At 37.2% G+C, this 23,784-nt stretch overlaps 1 protein-coding gene across 2 annotated transcripts in view; it reads left to right on the top strand.

The window, feature by feature from the left end:
* The window catches only part of garem1.L (GRB2 associated regulator of MAPK1 subtype 1 L homeolog), a 68,811-nt gene that overhangs the window by 9,254 nt on the left and 35,773 nt on the right, over window positions 1–23,784 (top strand). Inside the window, exon 2 of one of the 2 annotated variants that reach the window (XM_018267965.2) lies at window positions 9,596–9,736. In XM_018267965.2, the coding sequence (XP_018123454.1) occupies window positions 9,596–9,736 (141 nt within the window). Of the gene's footprint in view, window positions 1–9,592; window positions 9,737–23,784 lie in introns of both variants that reach the window. The other variant, XM_018267964.2, reaches the window with a different exon arrangement.

The following is a 23,784-nucleotide window of genomic DNA, read 5'->3' as shown; positions in this document are numbered from 1 at the left end:
TTTCTGAATAATGTGAGAAATATGAATGACCAGGTTTAATGTACTGTTAATGGTTATAAAGGTGTAGTGGTTGCTCACTTGTTCCAAAATGCTGCAAATGTTTTCATTTTTAAATGGCACGCTTGCCTTCCTGGTCTCAGAGCCTTTAAGTTAGCCAGATCTCTGATTGATTGCCTCCAAACCTTTACAAGGGGCAGCTGTCATAGCTGAGCTAAAAAAATTATATATGTTGAAATGTTCCATTTACTTCCTCTTTATTCTGATAACGTAAAGGATTTTAACATAACAATTCCACTTTTTTGTGTTGATGTTCCATTTTCTTCCCCTTTATCCTGATAACGTAAAGGAACATTAACACAAAAAAATTGAATTGTTAAAATATAATGTACTGTTTCCCTGCACTGGTACACCTGGTGTGTTTGCTTTTGAAACACTACTATAGTTTATATAAACAAGCTGCACTGTAGCCATGGGGGCAGCCATTCAAAGCGCATGTTATGCAGAAGATAACAGACGCACTCTGTAGAATCCCATTGTATTCTATTACAGAGCTTATCTGTTCTCTATTAAGTAGCCTGTGCCCTTTCTTCTTTTTTTAACTAGAATGGCTGTCCCCTTGGCTCCACAGCAGCCTATTTATATAGTAGTCTTTCTAAAGCAAATTCATACCTTATATTTGAATTACTTTAAAACTCTTTTTTTATTTTCGGTGTTATTGTTCCTTCAAGTAGACAGCCTATGAAACAAGCTATTGTTGTGTGGCTATGGTTTCTTAACCATGCCACTTGCTGAAGCAATTGTATTGACTTTATTACTGGAAGTATGTAGGTTGGTAATTATATTCTTGTGATATTGACTGAATTTAAAATAGATTTATGTGGTCAGTTAATTGTGCTGCAATCAGCGTTCTTTTTTCACTTGAAGTCACTTTGGGATGGTCATCGTTCTGCCACAAATCCCCTCTGCAACACACACACAACACACACACAACACACACACAACACACACACACACAACACACACACAACACACACACAACACACACACACAACACACACACAACACACACACAACACATATATATACAGGCACATACAAGAAGTGGTGTAAGGTCTATAGCTAGCATTAGATACAAAGCCATATTTTTGACTCCACTAAATGTTCTTTATATTTACCAAAATAAATGTGTTGCTAGGGACTGTTTTATTAATATTCCTTCTACTGTATATTTTACGGGAAGAATTACTCATTCCACTTGGAGTTTTTCTTCAAACTATGTGCAAAATGCTTCATGTAAGTGAATTTTTCTCAACCTCCTCCTCTAGAGTCTGGACCACAAAAACATTTCTTAATTGGAGATAAAGGTGGGTCAAATCATACCTTAAGCCTACAAAAAAAAATAATTTAAACATTCAATAATCCCAAAAGGATTGTTTTGCTTCCAATAAGGATGAATTATAGCCCAAGATCACTGTTTTATTACTACAGTGAAAAGGGAAATAGTTTTTCAAAATATGAATTACTTGATTAAAATGGAGCTTTTGGGAGATGGCTTTACTGTAATCCAGAACATTCTGGATAATGGGTATCCAGATAATGGACCTATCTATTATTTGCAGGCAAATAAATAACCAAACAGATCTATATGTACTACATAGTAAACACATGGTGCTTTGTTGTAAGAATATCCACTCCTCATAAGCACCTGATGATACAATTTTGCTGACAAAAAGGCAATTGCTACATATAACACATTTGAATTGCAGAATTGCACAAAAATGCAGGAGAATGCAAATTTGTAATTACCCTTGCTTGTTTACTTGTAGAGCTTTTTAACTTTTCCCTGTCAAACCCCATAGAAAAATGATTTCACACTGGATCTAACAGTTCCTTTAATTATGTGCATAGGTAAAAAGGCAAAGAAGTGCCTTATACAGTAGAAAATTATTATATTTCAAAAACCGCAAAAGGAAAATCCTGAATACTGCCATCTTCATCATGCAGAAATGGGACCTGTTATCCAGATCTTTCTGTAATTTGGAACTTCATAAGTCTACTAGAAAATCATGTAAACATTAAATAAACCCAGTAGGCTGGGTTTGCTTCCAATAAGGATTAATTATATCTTAGCTTGGATCAAGTACGGTACAAAGTACAGTTTTATTATTACAGAGAAAAAGAAAATTATTTAAAAAAAAAAATTGGATAAAATGGAGACTATGGGAGACAGCCTTTCTATTATTCTGAGCTTTTTGGATAACGGGTTTCCCGATAATGGATCCCATACATGTACTTAAATTTAGCATGTGCTACCCCCTTTAGTATAAATATATTATGTAAGGTGTAATAAAAGTTTAGTGCTAAAGGGCTGCCCATAATAGTTTAAAGGTGTACCTTCCGTGGTGCAGAAGTAACATTTAGCTTTATTATGAATCAAACTCTGAAATACAGAAGAATGACCAGTCAATTTTCCTGAATGTCAAGAATGTTTTCAATAAATTGACATGTTTATCGAAGCGGATACCTGCTTCCACTTTGAGCATTGGAATATGACTTTGCTCTGTGGTTTGGTAGCACACTGCTGGTATCACACATCCAAATCCTTACTCCTCAGTGCAAATGTGCCATCTGCCCCAACCTTTCTAAGGGTTGGGGCAGATGGGCAGATTTGGGGAGATTTAGTTGCCTGGTGATTAATCGCCTCTTCTGGGGGGCGACAATCTCCCCGAACTGCCTTCCATCTGCTTTCCGTCTGCAGGAATGAAGCATTCGCCTGTGCTAATGCACTCGCGGCGCTTAAATTTTTTGAAGTCGCGAGGCAGCTTCGGGCGACTTCGGAAATCGAAATGGTGCGAGTGCATTAGCGCAGGCGATTCTTCATTCAAGCAGACGGAAAGCAGTTCAGGGAGATTGTCGCCCTGCAAAAGATGTGATTAGTCGCCAGGCGACTAAATCTCCCTGAATCTGCCAGTCTGCCCCAACCCTTAAACTTTCACTGTGCACTTTAGAGGAAGCACCTTTCAGCACCTAGTCCAGATTTTCCTTTCTGAATTTGGACATTTGTAGAAAATGTCAAGTTTGGTGATTAAATTTTCTGCATTTTTTCAATGGGTAACATGGTACAACATCTTAAGACATTTGTAGAGAAATGAATTACATTTTAAAGTCATGTTTTTTAACTTATTAAAACCTCTTCGCCCTCTTTATCCAAGATACTCCTCTCCATCCTGTCTCCTGTTAGTATTTGCCTACTAATTGTATAGTTTCTTTAGCATTGACACATTCCGCAGTGTTTTACAGAGATGATACATCATTCATCTTTGTCTATGGTGCGTCCAATTTAAGTTCCTAACACATTTACACAGTTTCTGGTCAAGTTTAGCAGGAGACAGTTCTGCCTGTATGTTTTGGTGTGGGAGGAAATCTGAGTATCCGGAGAAAACCCACGCAGACACGTGGACAATGTACAAAAGAGGTTGAAACTGGAGAGTCATCATTTTAATCAACTCTTGATGTCTGCCTGTAGCAATGACTAATGCTACTAAAATTTCAATAAATTAGACTTGGAACATTGTATAGTTACTGAAAAGCAGAATCTTAAAGAGCTGTATACTCAGTTGCTCATTGGTACAGAGAGCGTGAATGTTTCGAGTTTTAATAGTGGCCTGATATTTTGGCCAATAAGACTGTAAAAATTTTAAATGTTTAGCAAGTACAAACTCAAGTAATGATTTTAAATGTCCCTCAATCTGTGGGCTCAGCCCTATGGTTTCTGTTATTCAGTGCTTGGCTCTCTGGCTGGCTTTCTGCATCTATTTTAGTGCTGCATTAGTGGCTTTGCTGTTAAATATATCACAGCGAAACACTTCCGCTTTAATTAGTTACCTAAATGATACATAATCATCACTATGGGAAAAAATAGATATCTGTGCTCGTGGCAAAGGCTGGATCTCCGTGTACTTGTTCCCGGTGGGACTGATGATGATAAGAGCTTGCAAGCTTGAATTGGAACACCATAATCTTGTATGTTTCTCTAAGCATTGCAATGCTGTTTCCTTGGCACTTTACAATATAACATTTAACTGTATGTCTGCGCCACTCCAGGGTTTTTTTTAACAACATAATCGCTTTCCCTGCAAAGTAGTTTCAGTTATTTAAAACACAAAAGAAACTAAACAGCAAAATGGCTCTAAAAGGCTATTTTCCTCATTGGAATACAAAGTTCTACACTGTACCTTTTGTCACACTGACAGTGATTATTGTGTAGGCTCTAACATTACATGTGATTACAATATTTCAGCAAGTGCTGCTGCTTAATAGCGTTGGCATTTTTGGTTATACTGACCACCAATGAGTTAAAGGAATTCATTGGCGGTCAAAAGTTTGCCCGTGTTTGTGCGATAATTAGCTCAAAATTAACAATTTACTATAATATGTTGCACACCAAAGGCCAAGGCCAACTGTTTCATGGGAGAGTTTGGATAATGGAGCATTGGGTATTTAACCCAACATTTAGTAACTTCACTGTTGGGCGGTAATGTTCCTGAAATAGTCAATTTCTCTTCATTTATGAATAAAAAAAAGAAATGAATTTGAGGGCAGAGATTGCAGGTGCTTTGTCATATATCAGTGGGCCTACTAAATGATCACCGGAAAAAAGTCCAGAATTGTTCATGTACCATTGCCCTATGAGCAACAATGGCTGCTCCCAGTAATATAAATGTGCAGATATATAAGGTTCTCTGTGTAGAAAAACATATGAATGTTATGTCTACTTTAAAGAATTACTGGTGGTTTGTTTCAGTATGGCTTATTAAAGGTCACAGACAAGGGCAAGTCATTGATTTTCTCTTGCTTCTGAGAAGGAATGGAGTAAGAAACAGGAGATGTAATTGATGGTTTGACTCTAGAGAGGGTTCAATAGCTCAGACACATGTTTTGCTGACTTCTATAGTATTTGCAGTCACATGTAACACAAGTAACACTTGCCTTACTAAGAGCCAGAACCTTTATTAAGATCCTGACAGAGGATATAGGGGAGCTGTTTTCCTCCTACAATCTCACTTAATATTTCTTTGTGTTGTTACTTTCCTTTTTTTACTTTTAGTCTATGGTAAATATTGATTCAACGCATAAGTTATTTCAGGCCATCATGTTTTCTGTTTTTACTGTCAACATGTTTATGTAAATACAGTATAAGAATAGTTTGAACCTGATTTTGCCCCAATAAGGATTAATTATATCCTAGTTGGGATGAAGTACAAGGTACTGTTTTATTATTACAGAGAGAAAATAATAAAAAATAAAAAAAAAAGGTTTAAATGGAGTCTAAGGGAGAAGGCCTTGTCATAATTTGGAGCTTTCCGGATAACGGGTCCCATAACTGTAGTAGCATCGCTGGCAGCTCACCACGAATAGGAATAAGCATACCACTTGCAATTTGGGCCAGAACCAGAACTTGGGCAAAACTCGTAAAACTGAATGTTGAGCAAGGAAAATATACCGTATGGCAAAAGTTAAAGCAAGCTTGACCAAACACCATGCCACTGGAACTTATGCATTTGGTACTATTAATTTAGCGAGTCCTTGCTAACAATATTGACCTGTAGATGTTTGCTCAGTACCTAACTGGATACTTCAGTGTGTATAATGCTATATGTAAGTTGTTGGAAATGCTTGACTGTATTCCTGTGGTCAATATGCAAAGATATTTCTACCATATAGGATAATGTGAAATATTTAACTCAAAACAGTAGCAGAAAAAAAAAATCTATAAAGTTGTGTATTTTCCTCAGAAAAGTGAAGAGGTTAGTTATATTGTAAATGAGCAGTTAATGATCTAGTACCCACCGCCCTTTATGCTTGCTTTAATTTGGTTATGTTTTAACCATCATTGCTAAGCACAAACAATTGTTACTTACAGTTAATGGCTTACCTTGACATGGCCAAAGGCATATCAGCAAGTGTCAAATTCCATTTTGTTAACGTATAAATGTTAGAAGGTGGTACAGCAGTTATGTAATATATCATGATAATAGTACCTGTACCCTCTATCCAGTTGTTACTCGTTTCAGAGCTCTTTTGTTAATAGTGTTGGTAAAAGATATATTCGTAATTTTTTATATTGGCAACAATTTTTTACTGTAGTTGCACAATTAAGTTTATTCCATAGTACCTCCTTCTGCCCATAGGATTCAAGTTATCTGTGTGTATGGATTGATTTATTATTGCAGTGAAAAATGAAATCATTTTTTTAAATTTGAATGATATGACTAAAATGGAGTCTATGGGATATGGCCTTCCCCTAATTCAGAGCTTTCTCGATAATGGCTCCTATACCTGTACTAAAATGTATTCTGGTAAAATAACGCTGCCCTGGTGGCATAAATAATTAGGTGAACTATGTGTATTTTTTATTGTTGCTTTGTTAATTAGCTCTGTGTCTGTAGCGTCCCTTGAATGTCATATTTTTAAGCTTTCTTACGCCCCGTCACCAGGCAGCATTTTCTGGAAGTATCACTAGCAAGAATGATTCATCTGCTTATTGATCCACCTTGGGCTCCTGCGAGGTTATGTGAAACGGATCTCTTTGCTTTGCACTGTTAGAATGAAATGGAGGTAGGGCCTGGAAACCGCGGTATTACGCTGACTGGCACAGAAGCAGCGTATGCTCAGAGCTAGCTGCAATTAGTCACGGAAGTCTACTTAATTATTCTCCTGTGGTACCCTGCGAATTACTTTGCTTTTAATAAATGCTAGCAATTTGGACAATTCTTTTTCTTAAATGTGCTGTCTGTAGTGTTCAAAGATTTTGTGTTGAACTCTCTTCCTGCAATGTAAAATTCCTCTTACACTGAACACCATTAAGAAATGTCAAAATAAAAAAAGTACATACAAATGAAATACCTGGGAACAGTAGGCAGTAGTGAATGGATAGTTTCTTAATGAGCAATTGAATATATTTGTTGCATACAACAAGTGAGATCAACTGAATTGGTTCAGACAAAACATAACCAAGTCCTTTGTATTAAAAAGCATAAGCAGTTGGTACGACACCTTAATGGAGGTGTGATAACCATAGTTTATATTAGACTATAACAAATACTATCATAGATTAAAATTTGAAACACCAAATTTGAGATTTGGTGTTTGGATGTAATTTCCAGTGCACGCACATTAAAATGCATTGGCACGCAATCCTTAGGACGCAAGTTTGCTACATCACTTAATACAGGCTACTGTGGGAACTCTGGTGCTACCACCTTTCTTGGGGGGTGGTAGCTCTATGGTCTTCTTGTGTCAGTAGATGCATTGTGCACAATTCCGCCTTAGAAGGTAAGGAGGATTGACGGCTGGGCTCCGAAACCCAAATGTTGTTCTGTTTAAAATCCATTTTGATATCAAATTACTCCTGTATTTTGAGATATTTTTATGTTTCATAACCAGCTTCTTTTAAGCATCATGAGACAGACTCCATTAACATTGCCCTGTGTCCTGTATTTCTTGTTACAATTTTAAATTCATTGTACCTATGATTGCAAACAGTCTAAGCCCTGAGACCACAAAGTGTCCCCAAGTCATGATGTTCTCTTTGTCATGAAGTTTTGGTGTTGGGTGTAGTGCTTTTTTTTCCTCCAAATGTAGTATTGCACATTTCTGCCATCATTCCAGAAACATTGTGGAATATCCAGGTGCTGTCCAACTTCTGTGGTACCGAGGGCCTACATAGTGGAGGCCAGTGTTGACCACTCCCTGTTTTTAAACCACACCCACTTTAAACCACACCCATGTTACCACAAGATCATGTCCACATTAATTGTGGTAACACACCAAAAAACCAAATGGTTGGTGCTCACTGCAGGGATATCACTTCTCAATCATATATGAAAAAAGTTGTCATATTTAGACATACCCTTAAATCCATATGCCTCCCCCATGGATAACACAGCACCCTCAGCACACGATTAAACACCTTAGGTGTCCCTAACAATCATTTATTTTCAAATGCTAACAAACCCCCAGAATAAATACGAGGCTTATGTTCCACAGGCAGAGCAGGGCACATGCAGACAGAGTATGTCACACACAGGCAGAGCAGGGCACACGCAGGCAGAGCAGGGCACACGCAGGCAGAGCAGGGCACACGCAGGCAGAGCAGGGCACACGCAGGCAGAGCAGGGCACACGCAGGCAGAGCAGGGCACACGCAGGCAGAGCAGGGCACACGCAGGCAGAGCAGGGCACACGCAGGCAGGGCACACGCAGGCAGAGCAGGGCACACGGAAGGCAGATCAGAGCTGAAGACAGGGAAACCTATCCGGACCTACTACAGAGATGTAGATGTACTACATACACAATGCTGGTGCCCCATTAGCATTTTGTATGTAAGGTGAACAGGTGAACAATGTGGGTAGTTTCAGACTGGGTCTCAGGTGTGAACAGTACAGGATTTTAGGGGTGTGAACAATGCAGGGAGATCACAGGTGTGAACAATACAGGGGATTAGTTTGAATTTGAGGTTTAAACAATGCAGGGGCCAGTTAATCTCTGTAGAGATACCATTTAAATTATACACATGGTAAGCAAACACAGCAGGTAGGTGGGGGCCACACAAGGGGGTTGTGGTCCGCCAGTTGGACAGCCCTGCTTTACATGTTCCTTTTTATTATTTCTATTTTCTATTAGTATTTTTACTTGTTCATTATGTTTCCTATAGAGGACTTATAAACAGTGTTGTATTCTTTTTACTTTTCAATGCATGCTGAGCACTTGAACACATGATCTTTCTAGTATGCCCTTTATAGGTGGGATAGTTGTAACCGTACTGAATTTTGTCCAGTTTTTCTTACTCTGGATTGATGAACTCAACTTTATATGTCTCTACAATTCTAGAAAAGAAAACTTTGTAATATTTTTGTATACGTTTTTTTCTAGGTCAGGATAAATTGAACCAGGAACTCCAATCTCACCTCATTTATTGAAACACCTGAAGTTATACGTATATATGTGTTTTTAAATTATTATGACCTAGCCAGTCAGACCACATTTTTATAAATAAGGGTTCACAAATACTTTCCAGCAGCGATATCTCTCTAATGTGTTGGTGATAAAACCAGATTTGTGTAAGACTTTTTGTGAATCTCTGTTGCTTATGCACCATTTATGGCATTCCCAGGCATTGACAGTTGGAGTCTACTGAAAATTGTAATGTTTGAGAGAGAGCAGAAGCGGTTAATGTTGCACATGTGCAAGGATAGGATTGATTTAGTTTAGTTCTCCCTTGTATCATGAAATATACAGATGTATATACTGCAAAGTCCCAAAGGAAAATGGATAGTCATGGAATGATTAATAAATGCTACACTTTAAGACTAGGTTCCTTACTTGAAATCTTCTCAGGTTCCATCTTGGTCTTTGCAAATATTTTTTTTTCCTACTTTTTTTTTTAAAAAAGCACTAAAAAAGGGACAAATGATAATTTAAGAATTTTGAAAGGTTTTTTTCTCTTAATATTGTACATGTGTTACTGTGGCTAAAGATCTATTAGCAAGATCTATTAGCAAGATCTATTAATGCTGTTTTTTTTTCTTCAGCAGGAGAAAACATTGAAGGCCTACGGGAGAATGACTGTCTCTTGATTCACTCCTGTCGGCAGTGGACAACCATCACTGCTCACAGTTTAGAAGAGGGACATTATGTCATTGGTCCAAAGATTGAGATTCCTGTGCATTACGGAGGTAGGATTCCATTTCTGATACTAGCATGGCATCCGATATCCCAAAGCCACTTTATGTCAAAATGCTGTTTTTGGAACATTTTTTGCACCATTCTAGGAAAGGAGTTGCACTTCAGTTGTAATCACTCTCATGAAACTTACACTTGGGCATTTGAATGTGCTCAGTCCTGTGGATTTGATCATTTGTGTACAGTCAGAATTTTTGGGCTGAAAAACACCAGTATCCTGCTGGAATATGCTAGTGAACAATGCACCCAGTGTGCAAAAAAGTGTTACTGCCCAATTGGAAGCTTTTTTGGTAGCCCCAGTACATAACCCATATGTTCACTTGTTTGTGCTGTCTGTAAAATAGCATTTGCACAAATGTACTCTGCTGTCTACTATTTCTGAATACTAATTCAAATATCTGGGACATGAATCTGTTCTGTTTAAAATACTGGAACAGCTGTGAGTCGATCTGTGGGTTGATTTGTGTGGGTTGTTAAATGCTTGTTAAGACTGGTTTGATTAGTTAATGTTGCTTAATAGGTGTTCCTTATTCAGCTGTATCCTGTTATTATATGGGAGAGGGTTGCTTAAATATGATTCTTGCAATATTTTTCCATTCATTCTACGTGTTGCGCAATATGTTTAAAGCAGAGGCGGACATTCTTAAATATTCTCCTCCAGACTGCCAACACCAGTGCTCTGAATGTCATTCTGGAAGTTATACATTGAGAAATGTGCTGTGACCATGATTTAGTCTTTGATGGGATTTGTTTATAATCAGTCCAAAACTTATTTACAAAGGTTTATTTTATTGACCTGAACTAGAGTAATTGTTGTTTCTTTGCTTTTGGGGTCAAGATTTTCGTCCTACATATCTATTCCTATATTTACAAAACAGTCCAGGAAGATTGCCACATTCAGTTAAACCAGTTTGCTCCTTTACAAACAAATTATGACAATCAGTCTGTTTGTGGGGCTCCAGAACAAGCTTATTAAATTTAAGGATGCACCAAATCCAGGATTTGGTTCAGGATTCGTCATAGATTTGTCCTTTTTAGAAGGATTTGTCCGAATCCAAGTGCCTGGCCGAACCGAATCCACAAAATTACATGGATTTTCGTCACACAATCAAGAAAGTCCAACATTTTAAGCCATGTGCTGCATGTTTGGTTCTCTTTCCCCCTAATTTACATATGCAAAATCGAGTTTGCATGTGGTTCGGTCAAATCTTTCACAAAGGATTCGGGATTCAGCCGAACAGTAGATTTGATGCATCCCTAATTAAAATAAGATCACTGTATGGTACAGTCCCATCAGAATTTATTTACCTGATCAGAAAACCAGCCTAGCTGATGCAACATTAACCAGAAAGCTCAGAATTACATGAAGGCCATCTCTCGTAGACTCAATTTTAACCAAATAATTTAAATTTGTAAACACGATTTCCTTTTTTCTCTGTAATTAAAAAAAAAAAACAGTACCTTGTACCTGATCCTAAGATCTAATTATACTTTAATGAGTTACTGGTTCCAAGTACAGTATGCCTTGAGCTCATCTGTTACTCTGCCTTTGTCCAATAAATGCTTATGTATCATGTAGAGAATAGTAGAAACAGGCACTTACAGATTAAACTGCCATCCGTTTATTCACACGACATGTTTCGCCCAAGTGATGGAAGTGATGAAAAAGGGTTTTTATGTTTCGCCCAAAAAACCCTTTTCAATTGATGAAAAAGGGTTTTTATAAGAAACATGTTGTGTGAATAAACAGATTGCAGTTTAATCTGCGAGTGCCTGTCTCTACTACTCTCTACATAAGATATAATTAAAACAATCCTACTGGGTTTAATGTTTAAATGATTTTTTAGCAGTTATAAGATCTGGTGATCCAAATTACGGAAATACCCCAGGTCCCGAGCATTCTGGATAATGGATCTTATAAGTGTATATCGAGATAGAAGTCATAAATCAGTCAGGAATAAGATGGGAAAATATCTATTTAGACTTATATCTGTAAAACACCAGTTTATTGTCCTGTAGGATAGTAGATTCGATATTAAAGAAAAGCTGAACAGTTTTTGCCATTGGATTGTCAGGGCCGGAAGGCTCCGTTTAGAGTTGCGGACCAAGGGGGAAGCTGTAGGCTCCAAAACACAGTTTGTGGTAACAAGGGATTAAGAAGAAGAGTAGTCAAATCCAGGCAAAAGGTCAGTTCAGGCAGCAAAGGTTCTTAGTTAGGATACAAGCCGAAGTCAAGATCAGGAATTACAAATAGTAGAATAACACATCCAGGAACACTATAGAGTTGAACCTATAATCGGGCAATGACTGCAGCACTCTGGCGTCCTTTTATAGGTGAGTTTTCACTGCAAAACGTGCTGACGTTGTACGTTGATGCTGCGTTTTAACGGCGGTGTCATGACACTGCGCCTGGTTTGAATCGCTGGCGTCAGACACCCACGTGGTTCCCCCTGGGCGCCGCCATCTTGGAGAGGACGCTGGCAAGGAAGGATGCGCCAGTGAGTGCTCCTTACATGGATATACTGAGAAAATTACTATGTTTTTTATTCATGAATTCAGTTGAATCAGGGCAAATTTTGTAAATATTTTGAATTGCTCAAATAATCTGAACATGCCTTTGAGCCACCATAGTCTCTCTAAAATGCCACTTTAAGCTGTTTAAAATCCTCCCTAATTCATGTTAGAAAGGAATGGCGTACAAATTTAAATGAAAAATAAAGGTGATCTTTGCTTCAAAGGATTAGTTCTCTTTCTGTAATGTATTTCTACCATGGGCATTTTCCAATAGTTTGCATAGCCCTGTTAGCAGTAGTATTTTTGCAGACAACCTCCTCTGGTCTCTAAATGCATCTACTGTGTGGATGTAAAGAACTTTTTTCACCTTAGAAGCATGACCTCGCTGTAATAAAGCTGTGCTGAGCTTAAAGATTCTCTTGCTTAGATAATGGGTAAGTGTATCTCTCCCAATTAGTCCGTAATTTCCATTTCCTGCTCTTAGAAGCCACTGTGCAGCAATAAAGTAATGACTAGTGTGGAAGAATGTATTCTTTGTGTCTAGCTATGGGCTTGAGAACACCAGAGCACATAGAATACTGGCCTAGCATAGCCATGAATTTCGTAGTGTCTACCAAAATGTAACATTACTTGTTTTAGTCAAAGTGGATGGAAAACTGCTGGGCTCTTAACAGTGGTGGAACTAGATGTTACTGGGCCCCACAGCAAATTCATTTTAGGGCCCCCAACATAAGCCAGAGGTTGTCCTTTTTTACCAATACTGTATATGTTAAAATTGCTCATTATTTAGGGCCTCATGGGCCCCATCCAGAATCCCATTATCCAAAATGCTCTGAGTTACGGGAAGGCCAACTCCCATAGACTCCATTATAAACGAATAAATACATTTTTATAATTGATTACTTTTTTCTCTGAAATAATAAAACAGTAGCATGCACTTGATCCCAACCAAGATATAAGTAAGGCGTACTGTATGCAAAACAATCCTATTTGGTTTCTTTAATATTTAAATGATTCAAATTATGAAAAGATCCCGTATCCGGAAAAAAACCCAGGTCCCGAGCATTCTGGATAACAGGTCCCATACCTGTACTGCTTTGGCTGTTGCTCCCAATGGGTCAGACTGGTGACACTCAGAAGGCCAATAATACCAGAAAATGAAATGCTATTGAGATTTTTACATTCAAATGTGCAATTGGTTTTAATTTTTCTTTATTATTTGTGGTTTTGGAATTATTAAGCATTTTATTCAGCAGCCCTACAGTTAGCAATCTGGTTTCTAGGGTCCAAATTATCCAAATTATCAACCATGCATTGAATTGAATAAAAGGCTGAAATATGAATAGGAGAGGACATGAGTAGAAAGGTAAGTAATAAAAAGTAGCAATAACAATGCATTTGTAGCCTTACAGAGCATTTGTTTTTTTAGATGGGGTCAGTTACCCCTGTTTGAAAGCTGGAAATAGTCAGAAGAAGAGGAAGGCAAATAATAAAAAAACTATAAAAATAAATTAAATAATGCAGACGAATTGAAATGTTGCTTAGAATGAGCGATTTCATAACATACTAAAAGTTAACTCAAAAGTGAACCACCCCATTAAATGGACTTTTAACCTGCTCTTTTAAAAATGTTTGTGTTTGAGACAGAAGTTGTAATAAAGTTTATATAAGCACCTTGTAGCAATGGAGACATGTCAAGCTCTAGTAGCTAAACAAATAAGCTATGTAGAATGCATTGGATTTAGTACACTTTGATATAATAGCATTCAAATGTTATTTTTGGCTCATTGCACAATATTGGATGAAAGATAAATAATTTGTGCCAAGAACATTTTGCTTGCAGATCTACAAACAATTGAAATATTATTACATTTTGATGTTACTGGCCCTTTGAAATGTTCTGCTTCCACCTACACATTCCTTTAATCCTTACATAGCCTAAAAATGAGGTTGCAAAGACGTGCCAGCCCCTATCCAGCTACTCAGTATTTACTGTATGTTTATGTGGAGCATTATTTTTGTATAGAAGCAAAGGAAGCCCTCAGAAAAATACAATTTTTATCTAGGAATGGAAAATTTGGGGCCTGAACAACCTCCAGGATTTACCTTTTGTTAATCTGCTGCTGTCTTAAATACAAAGCCAAGAATAAACAACAAGGTTTAATTTCCCTATTTAAATCTAGATCTATCTAAACAGCCATCTAGTCTTGTTTCAAACCCTCCAGTCTTAAATGCCTAAGAAACAAGAAATATGTAAATCAATTTAGAAGATGCATCAGAGTCAGTTATGTCTTTAATTCCATTCCATTCCAATTAATTTTATGGGTTTAAAACAAATGAAGTTTGACAGCAGAATATGACGAAAATGAACCCATGATGTACAAAAGCAAACTTTGTTTTCTAATTTGTTGTAAAACTGAAAACAAGCCTTTTGCTGTCATTTTTCTCAAGCAAGACATCTGCCTGTTAGTTACGTGTAAAATCCCAGCAGCCTCGGCTATGGCTTATGCTGTTTGTATCCAAATGTCAAAGATCACTGCAGCACAGCAGCTCTAAGCATGACACTGTAGAGAATGCAGTTGTGTGAAATAAGCTGTTAAAAAAACCCTGGAGAAGGAATTGGTAATGGAATTGGAATGCTTTTTGTGTTTGTTTAGCTCCTACTGCTTGGTATGGAATTTATTGAATTGCAATGATTTTCCTGAAACTGAGTGATAATTCTTTAAAATAAACCTACTGCCTAGGAAAGGATGCTGTGACTCACCACCAGGAACCCTGTAGGTAAAGCTTAGCTGTCCAGCAGAATAGCATAGTATTCATAAGGCCTATGGGACAAATAATGTATCTCTATTTGCATATTTCATCTGGTCATTAAACGTGGTTCTTCTCCTTGCCACCTGTGATTCACAAGGTCAGAACACACCTGTCACCTCATTCAACAGGTTTTATCATAAAAATGCACATTGGAGGGTTCTATTCATATCAGTGAGAGATGGCACAAAGCGGTATCAAGTATTTCTCCATGGCACAGAGCGGTATCAAGTATTTCTCCATGGCACAAAGCTGTATCAAGTATTTCTCCATGGCACAAAGCATTATCAAGTATTTCTCCATGGCGCAAAGCTGTATCAAGTATTTCTCCATATCACAAAGCTGTATCAAGTATTTGGCACAAAGCAGTATCAAGTATTTCTCCATGGCACAAAGCGGTATCAAGTATTTCTCCATGGCACAAAGCGGTATCAAGTATTTCTCCATGGCACAAAGCGGTATCAAGTATTTCTCCATGGCACAAAGCGGTATCAAGTATTTCTCCATGGCACAAAGCTGTATCAAGTATTTCTCCATGGCACAAAGCGGTATCAAGTATTTCTCCATGGCACAAAGCTGTATCAAGTATTTTTCCATGGCACAAAGCAGTTTCAATTATTTTTCCATGGCACAAAGCGGTATCAAGTATCCCACCATGGCACAAAGCAGTATCAAGTATCTCTCCATTTCACAAAGCAGTATCATGTATTTCTCCATGGCACAAAGCCCTATCAAATATCTCACCATGACACAAAGCAGTATCAAGTATCTCTCCATGGCACAAAGTGGTATCAAGTATTTATCGGACACAAAGTGGTATCAAGTATTTCTCCGCTGATGGAGAAAAGCTACTACATATGAGCTTTAGACTAATGTCACATGGCGTAGAATTTCTGCTGGGATTTTTCCACCAGAAGGGAAAACACCATGACCATAGGACAAAAATTAAAGCGTTAATCTGTTGTAAGAGATTATTTGTGACGCATTCAAGTTCTTTGGTAAAAAGCCTTCCATTAGTTTCCTCTTAAAACAAATTCCTCTCATTCATTCTACTGACTTCAATAAAAAATACTAGGCACCTGAACATCCTATTGAAGTCACAGAAAAAGCAAAAAAACAGTAGTTGGACAAGAACATTGTATTTCCAGGTAAATATGTTGTACTGTGTTAGCCAGTCACAGGGCAAAACAATAACAAAAAGGTAGTATAAAGGAAATTTGTTGGTCATTTGATCTATGGGCTGAATTTTGTAATTTTTGACAAGAACATTCTAATGGCAACAGGACTTGACAGGCGCAGTGTAACATAACAGCACTCTAGTGCCCATTCTTGGTTTCTGAGGCTGGGTTCTATCCAGCTTCCATGCAACACTAGCCAACTCTACATGCATCATTTATTATTCAGTAACAGCTGGCATCTATGGTAACCAAGCTAGGAAAAGGTTGTGCTCTGTCAGTTAATTTAAAGGATAAGGAAAGTATTTTTTTGCTTGTGGTGCCAACAGTTAGGTACCCCAAGTGATTGTACTTACCCGACACCCCAGGCCAGTGCTCCTATCAGCAGAAAACTGCACCGGCCAGGGGTTCTTCCAGCGAGTACCATGGAGCGATCCTCTTCCTTCTTCTTCTTCACTAATGGGCTTGTACATTCCATAAAACCAACATTTTTGCAGGGTTTTGTTGCACTTCAAATTTTGTAACAACATGAAAATCTTATACAAAAGTGAAAAAATATTTCTTTATGGGCCCAGCAAAGAACTGTTTTATACAGAATTTAATTTACATGTTCTTGAGCAGTAGGGCGGACTATAAACAGCCCTGTTTTCTTTATGAACAATCATTTTGGAATTTTGTTTTTGTTACATGAGTGGAATGCTGAATTCTTTGAATATTGTTGGTGATATTTAGCTAATCAAAAAGTAGGAGATTCTTAAGGTAAAACGTGTTTCCCATTTTAATATTTAAACGTTAGAATTTTACCAAACTACACTTTAATAAAGAAGCTAAATAAGAGTTGCCCAATATCTGAGCAGATGTATTTTATTAGGCTCAGGCATGTCTTGCTTCTGAACATGTATTTAATTATATTGTAAAAACATGTACAAACATATTACAATTTGCCAGATTTGAGTGTTTCTGGTAATGGTGACGTTTGATTAAAGTCGGATTAATAAGGTTCAGTATTGTTATCTTGTTAAATTTGTTCTTCAGGCCAAGTTTCAGTCTAATGAATCTGCCAGTGGTACAATAATTTGCCAATAATGTGCGTAATGACACTAAGGGAATCTTAATAAATAGCACTACAGGCCTTAATGAGTTTTTGAATTGGAAAATGATTTTGTGGGACTTGTTTTTCAAAGGAAACAAAAAAAAAAATAGAATCTGCCATTCTTTTCTGTTCAAAACACAGAGTAACTCTTTCACCGATTTTAAAGGAAATGTAACAATTGAGAATTGGTCCTATGCACGCTTGCTTAGTAATATAAACAAAACTGGAGAAGTTGCCTTTTTTCATCTGGATCTGCATTTCCTAAATATATACATAATTTCAAGAAAGCCATAAATTTCACACGATGGGGCTCTTTGCCTCAAGTTATGAATATGGGTAAAGCTGGCCATGTCCCAATGAGGGCAGGCAGTTTGGCTGATTTCGACCACACTGACGTGGTCTTATGAGGTATGCCAGGTCAAAGGTTGGTTTTGGTCACAGATGACCCATTCTTTTTAAAAATGTTATTTTGCATCATGTTGGTGTGTGCTGATGAGGAAATTGAAGAGGTAATTCACTTTTAGTATGATTTAGAAAGTGATGTTCTAAAACAATTTGCAATTCATCTTTATTTTGTGTGTTTGTGTTTTTTTAACTATTTAGCCGTTTGTTCACCAGCTATCCAGTTTTGAATTCCTGCAGCTATCTTGTTTCTAGGGGCCAATTTATCCTACTAACCAATCGGTAGTTTGAATGGAATACTCAAATAGAAGGTTAAGTATAAATATAGTATTTGGTTTTATGAGAATAAAACTCCTCCAGTTGGTAAGTTGCTAAGAGTAGGACATTCTGTTACATATTAAACTAAAAGTTTACCCGAAGGCCAAGTGCTTTTAAACAGGTCATGGAAATCCATGGTGATGTCTAATATCCTTATAAAAGTATAAGATACGTTATCCGGAAACCCGTTAGCCAGAAAGAGCTGAATTATGGGAAGGTCGTCTGCCATAGACTCCATTTTAATTAAATAATTAAAAATTTTAAAACCTATTTCCTTTTTCTTTGTAATAACAAAACAGTGCATTGTAATTTATCCCAACAAATACATAATCAATCCTTATTGGTGGGAAAACAATTATATCAGGTTTATTCAATATTTAAATGTTCTTTTAGCAGACTTAATATAGGGAGATCCAAGTTACAAAAAAGGCCCCTTATCTGTCCCAAGCATTCTGGATAACAGGTACTTTACAAGAAGGGGATACATTATTTGTTATAATACACAAGTTTCAGTAAATAATGTAACACAAATTACTAGGGAGGCACCGAATCCACTATTTTGGATTCAACTGAACCCCTGAATCCTTCGCTAAAGATTCGGCCGAATACCGAACCAAATCCTAATTTGCATATGCAAATTAAGAGTGGGAAGGGGAAAATGTTTTTACTTCTTTGTTTTGTGACCCAAAGTCATGCGCTTTCCCTCCCCGTCCCTAATTTGCATATGCAAATTAGGATCCGATTCGGGCAGTGCAGAGTGATTTGCCCGAATCCGAATCCTACTGAAAAAGGCCGAATTGCGAACCGTTTCCTGGATTCGGTGCATATCTACAAATTACACCACTGAATGTTGATTATAACACATCACAAAGCACCATTTATAAGCAAATATTTTACAGGATATTCATGGCTCTTGTGTATTATATTAAAGATCCTCAGAAGAGGGACCAGTGCTCCAAATTTGTCCAACTAAGCAACTGTATCAAATCTCACTGAGCTTGCATTGTTTTGCTCTACATCGGGACTCTTACATATTATATATCTGTATAAGCCTTCTGTAAATAATAGTCATTTTCAACGAATCATTTGATTGAAAGGCATAGTAAGTGAAAGTATTGATAGCTGGAAACTGCTATAAATAGTCACAGGACTTTCAAGGGAATGCACACAATAGAATGGCATGACATTGTTTTGATCTTTATTAGCATGTTAATTGTGTCAGTTTGTTAGCGGTATCTATAATATTTAAGACTACTAAAACTATATCACGGCCATTAATCACCACCTGGGCTATTAGAGTGGCAAAGAAGATATATATGTTGTTAAGACATCAAAAAGTGTTTTACAGAGTAAGTGAACTAAAGGTTATTTTTTTTTGCACTTTGCACATTTTATTGCATTTCCCACATAATGTACTGTGCATGCACATCTTCTGAGTTTACTGCCACCTCCAAAGCTGCTGGCCAGTGGAAGTCCAGTCAATTTGGTGTGATTGCAAAAGCATGCATTTGACCAGAGCAGAGATATTTATGTTAAAGCAAGCGATTTTAGTTGATTCAAGAAAGGATTTTGAGCAAGAACACATTTTACAAGTGTTAGTGTAGACATGGGGCCAATTTCTATTTTTGGGACTTAAAGCATTTGCAGCATTGTGTGCAACACCAGGTTGTAAATTGCATGTATACTATTGCTTTTTCTTCTCTCTGAATTTAAGAGCGAGCAGGTTTTCTTCGAAGAGCAAAATCAATAATAGGAGTTAAAGCCAAACTGGAATATGATATTAAATGCAAGTTCAGCTCGAGTAAATCTTTTCCAAGTAGCTTATAAATTGTTAATAAATTGCCGGATAAGCAACTTAATAGTTTCTTTCCTTTTTCTTTGGCTTGGTTATTTGCTTGGTTTTATAAGACCAACAATATTTAAAGAGAACTGGGTGGATTATTAAAGGGCAATGTGCAATTAGCCGAGTCTGTGGAGTGGAGTTGGAGCTAATAATGTTACCAGTCCTAGAGCAACCTCCAGAATGGTCAACTGTGTGTGTGTGTCAAACACCCAAACAGTGCAAGATAAAAGTGGTAGAAAGGATTATTGCAGAGCATTCACGCTTCTCTATTTTAATACCCAGCATTGACCTGGTGGCGATTCCAGATTTATATTTTAGGCATTCCCCATCCGGCCCAAGAGCCCCACTGGAATTATATTTAGTATCTTGTAATTAAAAAGTTGGTGTAGTGGAGAATGGACCTCTTCATAGAAAGTGATACAGAGCGCTGTTATATTGGTTTAAGGTTGAATAAAATATGTGGTGTTTTGTACCCATCTGTCCCCTTGGAAGCACTAGCAAAATATTACTCTGTTACTCGCATATTCCTTGTTCCCCTTCAGGGGAGTGCATGTGCGTGCACTTTGAATTTGTGAAAGGGATACCTGTATTTGGGGTTTCCCAAATGAACACTAATATGTTCAGTCTTTTAACAAACACAGTTTCACAAATAAAAGCATATTACACATTTTCCTATTAGAATAAGCAGGAATAGTTATTTGTTACTACTGAGGTATTGTGTATCTGTTATATGAAATTAAAGCAGGAGTAGTTATTAATCATTATGATAGCGGCATTGTGTATCTTTTATATGAAATAAATCATTATGAATTTTGCATATGGACATCTAGAAAGAAGAGTTATTGTCAGTTGCTTAATTCAGTGTATTTACTATTTTTTGGATGGGTAACTGTGGGTGGTGTTTATAATTGCATTCTTTTTCTTCAGTTTGTGAAAGGGTTTGTCCCACAAATATTTGCAGAGATCTTACAAAATAAAATGATCATGGATTTTGTAGATCTTCGTATACTGAACTAGTTATTTGCTGGGAGTGGGAGCTTGCAGTTTCCTAATCAAACTGTTGGCTATTAGTTGTACTTTACAACTCCTAGGAAGCTGAAGGTGCGACACCCAACTATTACCAGCTTTGCTAGAAGAAGAATCAAAAGGGTGCATGTAATAACCTGACTGTAGGTGAAATGAGTCACATGATTGATGGTACCTCAATTATCCATTCATTTTAGAAATTGGAGCTAATTGTTGGGTTGCCTGACAACCTTAAACCAAAATAAAGCCTGGAAAATCTTTATTTCTGCTGCAATTCCTTTGTGTAAGCTTGATTCAGAAAGAACTCTAATTAAACTAATGCCACAAATTGCTGAGCTTTGTAGTTCCGATGGGTTCTTCAACTTGGGAAGTCATTGGACTTTTGTTTTCATTGCTTTATGCTCGGCGCATACTGGATCATGAACTGCAGTGACTTCCAGTGAAGGGCCCCTTTTCTGTGCAATTACAGCAATACTGCCAAAAAAATTTGATTGTAATTTTTTTTTGAGAAAGTCATACATTTTGTTAGCCAATTTTTGAGAATGTATGTTTCCTGATACAAAATTCACTAATTTGCTTATAACACAAAAGGATAAATTACCATGTATTAAAAAGATTTATCTAAAACTCTCCTTTCTTTTTAGGGCAGTGCTAGCTGAAGATACCAGATTGCTCTGACCCCCTTTGTGAATTGTTTTTTCCGCTACCTGTAGTTTTGTTTTTAATGAATCACCTCCAAGTCCTATATCAGTTTGTTAAAAGTCTAGAATAGACCAGACTTTATAAGAGCCCTCATTTATGGAGTTACTGACTAATTATTTTACTACCTTTGACTCCCTAGTAGCATTATATGTTTTGGTTATTTTGAGTAAAGCTTTTTTTTATTTAAGTACTTTGTACTTTTTTACAAATATCCATGTTTGTTGATTGATCTTAAATCCACCCCTCATACATGTTATAGCACAAGTGACAAACACTATAAATTTCTTATAGAAATGCTGACTCTTGTTTGTTTTTGACACTACAACTGTGTTTCTATTTATTTTCCTGTTTTTTGCAAGTGTTTGTTAGAAATGAGTGATTAACACCTACAACTGTAATAGACGCAAACAGAGAAATCCTTGTTCTTCACTTCCTATGTCAATTGTTCATTGTGGAATCCCGCTGTAAGCCTTCTGTTCCTACGCTTGCTCTCCTCTCTGAGGAATTAATATTTCGCTCAAATTTCTTGTGTTGTTACTGAACCATTCTGTACATTTTATTTTCATTAATGAGCATTGCCTATGCCCAAGTGATAATGCCACCTGAAAATGACTAATATTTGGTGGACTTGATGTATTGACTCTGTATTATTGAGTTTCCTCTGGTGGTAAGTAACTTTCTGGTGTTAGCTTCTCTTATGGCCTCAGAGCCGCCATTATCCTCCATTCATGTTATTAATAGGACAAAGAAAGATAAAGATATGGTAAGGTTGGTAATTATTTACAGTGGCATCGCTACATCCCAAATTCACTTAAACATACTGTATGCCAGTGGTAGTGAGCTATGAGGCAGCACTCTGCTTAAAAATCTTCCATGAAATTAAACTGTACGAATGCTAAAGGAAAACAACAAACCCCAAAACCCACTGTGCACATCCTCTCTGAATATTTTATAAGTCTGTCTTCCTAACCGTTCAAACACTCAAGTTGGTTATGTGTGTATCTCCTTTAGGCAAGAGAAAGCTCTGCTCTCGGTTAGACATATCCATAGAAAACTGTTTTCAGCTGTTGCCTAAACTCTCCCTAAGCTCTTTTACAGGCTTGCTTTTGAAATGAATGAGTGGCAGTCCTCTGTGGCCTTTAAATTCTCTCCACCCACTAAAAAATTTCTTATGTTTTCAGAATCTTGGCTGCCGCATGCCAGCTGTATTTCCTATGTGCAGCCTCAAAGTCTGCAAAATAACTTACACCTTATTTCATTTCTCCTGTGCATCTGTAATCCTTAGCTCAGAAGCCCCAACTGCGTCACTTAATCGACTTCACAAAACATCCTTTAGCTCGACGAGATACCACGATTCATATTAGTTTTGATTAGGGATCTTAGCTAAATTCATGAAAGTGACATCTATTGGATGAATGGTGGCTTGCTTATGATATGGATTGAATTATTTTCCAATAAAAACATAAAAATTACAGGTATCTGCTCTGTTATCTAGAAACTCAGAATCACAGGGAAGGCCAACGCCAACTTCCAATTGACTCCATTTTCAAACCTCCCAACTGTCTCATTTTTCTCAGGACAGTCCCAGTTTCTTCCTGAAATGTCCAGAGCTTCTCTTTGATCTTCTGCACTGACGCCAGAAAAAGATACAACGTTTTGAAAACTTAATTAAATAAGAGGCTTTTGGCAGAGAGCCCAGAATACTCAGCACCTGCAGTTAGATACATTTGTAGCTATTTAAAGTAAGCAAAGATACAATTGTAACTATTTAAGATAAGCAATCTTTTGGGAGAACTGAGACTTAAAGTTGTTCACCTTTCAAACATTTTTTTCAATTCATTTTTTTTTAGATTGTTCACCAGAAATAAATACTTTTTTCAATTACTTTTCACTTTTTATTTTTAACTGTTTTTCTAAAATCTAAGTTTAAATTTGAATGTTCCTGTCTCTGATGTTTCAATCTGGCAGCTCAGTAATTCAGGTGCAGACTCTAAACCAGTGGCCCCCAACCTTTTTTTACCCGTGAGCCACATTCAAAAATAAAAAGAGTTGCGGAGCAACACAGGCATGCAAAATGTTCCAGGGGTACCAAATAAGGGCTGTGGTTGGCAATTTGGTGGCCCCTGTGTGTACTGGCAGACTACAAGATGCTCTGTT

This window comes from Xenopus laevis, chromosome 6L (genome assembly GCF_017654675.1).
Source record: "Xenopus laevis strain J_2021 chromosome 6L, Xenopus_laevis_v10.1, whole genome shotgun sequence".
NCBI classification, from domain to species: Eukaryota; Metazoa; Chordata; class Amphibia; order Anura; family Pipidae; genus Xenopus; species Xenopus laevis.
This window is presented reverse-complemented; position numbering and strand designations above follow the sequence as displayed.